General features: G+C 45.7%; 1 protein-coding gene across 1 annotated transcript; it reads left to right on the forward strand.

Moving 5' to 3' along the window:
• Positions 1-3,305, forward strand: PRPF38A (pre-mRNA processing factor 38A). Its single transcript, XM_009071564.1, has 9 exons — positions 1-137; positions 753-874; positions 1,044-1,129; positions 1,275-1,385; positions 1,932-2,044; positions 2,570-2,596; positions 2,676-2,773; positions 3,083-3,131; positions 3,263-3,305. Exons 1-9 carry the CDS (start codon positions 1-3, stop codon positions 3,303-3,305), a joined length of 786 nt encoding a protein of 261 aa, XP_009069812.1.
• The last annotated feature ends 621 nt before the right edge of the window (positions 3,306-3,926 follow it).

Genomic DNA, 3,926 nt, shown 5'->3' on the forward strand with positions numbered 1-3,926 from the left:
ATGGAGCTGAAGTACGTGGGGGGAGTCTACGGGGGGAACATTAAGCCCACACCGTTCCTGTGCTTGACGCTGAAGATGCTGCAGATCCAGCCCGAGAAGGACATCATCGTGGAGTTCATAAAGAACGAGGACTTCAAGTAAGTTGGTAGCTTGATTTTTCCCTTTTTTGAGGTTGTTCTGCTGAACGAAACTGTCCAAAACAGAAGATCCCAGTGCATGGGCTCTGCAGCTTTCAGTGGGCTCTGATAAACTGCTTGCTCTAAATCAAGTCTTTCCTCTTGCTTTCACGATTGCTTTCCTTGTCACTTGGGCTGTTGGAATGGTTCATCTTTGTGGTATGTGCTCTCCATGGCTGTTACCTCTGAATTATTTGGAACACGGTGCATTAAGGGAGCCAAATTAATCTACTTTTCCTTCAGTATTGCTTTCATTTTTTCCAAGGATAATGCACTAATGCATCCATACGCTTTACATATATATATATATATATATATACACACACATACTTCTATGTATACATAGATACTTCAGTGTGTATATGTACACACTATATACACATATGCATACCTATAATTTAGTGTCTCTCTCTATATATAGATTTTTTTTGTATGCTTGAGTCTATGAAGGAGAAAACCTAAATGTCTGTGTATTCTATTTAGTCAAATGATTTTCATCAGGACCTTACAGGAAAAACTTCTTTTATCCAACCTGCTAACTGCAAACTCCACATCCATGGAAGGTTTCCTTTCCAGGTACGTCCGAATGCTGGGAGCGCTGTACATGAGGCTGACAGGCACTGCCATCGACTGCTACAAATACCTGGAGCCACTGTACAATGACTACCGAAAAATAAAGAGTCAGAACAGAAATGGGGGTAAGGACTCTTAGCTGTGGTTTCTTAACACCTCATAATGACCTTGTGTTAAAGCATCATGCTAGATAAAAGGAAATACTCTAATTGTGGCATGACCAGCCCACTTGACATAAATTGTCTGACGTGTTTCATCTTTGCTTTGTCTGTTAAATGCTGTTTGCCCCCCCAGAATTTGAGCTGATGCACGTGGATGAGTTTATTGATGAGCTGCTCCACGAGGAACGTGTGTGTGATATCATTCTGCCTCGGCTGCAGGTTAGGAAGAGTGGATGGTTGTGGAATTCTGAAGTGCCTCAGGCTGACTAGTTCTATCAGCAACTGGCTTGTGGCACAAAGCTCTGGGTAACTCCTCAGGTGTTTGTTATTGGGTTATGTCAGATGACGTTGCCATTTCTCCTAGAAACGCTATGTTCTGGAAGAAGCTGAGCAGCTCGAGCCTCGTGTCAGTGCTCTGGAAGAAGACATGGACGATGTAGAATCTAGTGAGGAGGAGGAAGAGGAAGATGAAAAGGTTGGTGTGAACTATTTTGGAAAGGGATAGTTAAAGCTGGTGCTGAACCACTCTAGAACACTTGGTGGTCTATGATAAATACCTGAAGGGAGGCACCAGGAGGCTGCTGGCTACTCTTCTCTCTCCTTAACATATTTTCCTATGAGCTGCTTGTGAGAACCTGTTAGACCCTGAGGCAGTTCTCACATGCTCTGTGTTTGTCAAGCTTTTCTGTCTCCTGAACTTCACAAATCTGGGTCTGTTCTGTGTTACACCTATTTCAGCCAAGTTGTGCATACATGTAAAATGGAGAGAGCTAAAGGTGATGATAGAAGTTACAGTGACCATCACAGTCAGTGCTGCTGTACTCCTTAAGAATCAGCACTATGAGCTGTGGGTGTTGAGTTTACAGTTGCAAAGTTTGGGCAGAACCACTCACTTCAGAGTGTGAAATACTTGAGGGTGGGGAAGCTGAGTGCAGGACTTGTGTCATTGTTCAAAAATCTGTAAGGATAGCTAAAACCCTTGAAGAAACAAGGCATAGAGAACCTCTCTTACTGTTGCCAGCTGGAACGAGTCCCATCTCCTGACCACCGCCGCAGGGGATACCGAGATCTGGACAAGCCGCGCAGATCTCCGGTGGTGCGGTACAGGCGGAGCCGGAGCAGGTCTCCAAGGAGGTAAGCAGTGTTTTTACCTATTGTGCTGCAGATGGCTGGAGCACAAAGTGAGTGTGGCAGTTCAGCCAGAACCTCTAACACCTCCCACCTCCTTCAGCCCCTTCCTAAAGGAAGGAACTGCAGTGCACAGCCACAGTCACCCCTGTGTCTCCAGTCCTTCAGCAGCTCTTGAACTTGCTGGCCAATTTCAGCTTAAATTGGGCAATAAGTGAATATGTTAAGAAGAACCAAGTGCTTTTGTCTTCCTGCAAGCCAGAGGCTGCAGAGAAAAAAATCCTGTTAATCTCTCTGATAAGCTAGTAATAATCTATCACTAACCTTCTCTGTTCACTGCATGGGCCAGTGCAGCAGCAGGTCCCTGTGCCACAGCCCAGACACACACTGATGCAGCCCCAACACCCCCCTGTGGGGGGGGGGGGGGGGGGGCTAGCCCTTGGTGCTGTTGCTGGAGGATGTGGGAAATGAAACAGCTGTTTCTGCCAATGATTTTTTTAGTGAGTTTTGCTCCTCTCCCTCCACTTGCAGGCGAAGCCGCTCTCCCAAGAGGAGGAGGTATGGTCTTTATTATATCATTAAATCTTAGAACACGTGCACGTTTACTATGTCAGTCTCACAAACTTCCTTCTCTCAGCCCGTCCCCGCGCAGGGAGAGGCATCGCAGCAAAAGCCCCAGACGACACCGGAGCAGATCCAGGGAGAGGCGCCACAGATCCAGATCCAAATCTCCAGGTATTTCTGGCATTCACACAGTAACTCTGGCAAGTCTTTTGCAGCAGAACAGCTGCTGCAAGGGAAGATCTGTGTCAGGTATCAGGACAGTAGTACAGGTGCTTACTCACTCATGCTCACGGAAGTGCTGGGTCCATGAAAGCACAGCTGCTTTAATGCATGCAAAGTTGCCTTGAGGAAGTTTTCGGGTACTTGCCAGAAAGTTGAGTGCCTCAGTTGAGACTAAGGTGTTTCTGGCATTATGCAGATTGCATTAGCAAAACAAAATAGAATTCCAGCGTCTCTAATTGTAACCTCTTTGTCTCCCAGGGCATCACCGAAGTCACAGACACCGAAGTCACTCCAAATCCCCGGAAAGGTAAAGGCAAAGGGAAAGGTAAAGGCTTTGCCGGTTGCTTAAGGGCACCTGTACTTCGGTACAAGCTCTTGTCATTTCTCTGGGGACTGAAGGTGGGTGTGTAACAGTGGCTTTTTGTTTTTCTGCTTCAGGTCTAAGAAAAGTCACAAGAAGAGTCGGCGAGGGAATGAATAACAAACTAAATCCTGCAGATGGTTTAAGGACCTTAAACTGCAGTCTAATGCTGTCCTCTGTGCTTTACAGGACAGCTGCATGTGTACTGGCTGCTTTAGCAGTCCATTTCTTCAACCATTCTCCTCTTGGACGAGTCTTGATTTTTGTTGTGTTGGATTTTTTTATTAAGGATAATTTTATGTAGTTATTCATCCTTGGGATAGAATTGGAGGCTTTTTTTAAAAAATTGTTTCTCTTGAGACCTGTAAAAAGTAGTAAAGAGCAATAAAGAAGGAGGTTTGTCTTTAAGGGCTTCTGGCTGTTTCTTTCCCAACACTGTGGTTGGATGGGCTGTGGCTGAAGCTTCAATCTCAAATCAGGGCGTTGGTTTGACAAACGGTCACTGTGTTCAGTTGCCAAAGCAGGAGTGTGTTCCAGTCCCCAGCACTGCAGAGCTGCCAGCCCTGAGCTAGCTCAGAGCTCCAGTGCAGCAAAGGCACCAAAATCCACTGTATTTGCTAAAAGGTAACTTATAACTGCTTGCCACCAACACCCAACTGTTACTGCTGCAAAGTTTTTTTACGAAGGTGTCAGCTTTGTAAGAATCACCCTTAAGACTAATCTGTTTCTGATGCTGCAATC

The sequence above is a fragment of the Acanthisitta chloris genome, unplaced genomic scaffold (assembly GCF_000695815.1).
Source record: "Acanthisitta chloris isolate BGI_N310 unplaced genomic scaffold, ASM69581v1 scaffold39763, whole genome shotgun sequence".
NCBI classification, from domain to species: Eukaryota; Metazoa; Chordata; class Aves; order Passeriformes; family Acanthisittidae; genus Acanthisitta; species Acanthisitta chloris.

What these genes read in the sequence shown, in the direction of transcription:
- PRPF38A (XM_009071564.1), top strand. Translation starts at nt 1, where the DNA reads ATGGAGCTGAAGTACGTGGGGGGAGTCTACGGGGGGAACATTAAGCCC. An exon ending in ATAAAGAACGAGGACTTCAA is followed by an intron (nt 138 to 752) that starts GTAAGTTGGTAG and finishes TTTCCTTTCCAG; the next exon opens with GTACGTCCGAATGCTGGGAG. An exon ending in AGGAAGAGGAAGATGAAAAG is followed by an intron (nt 1,386 to 1,931) that starts GTTGGTGTGAAC and finishes TACTGTTGCCAG; the next exon opens with CTGGAACGAGTCCCATCTCC.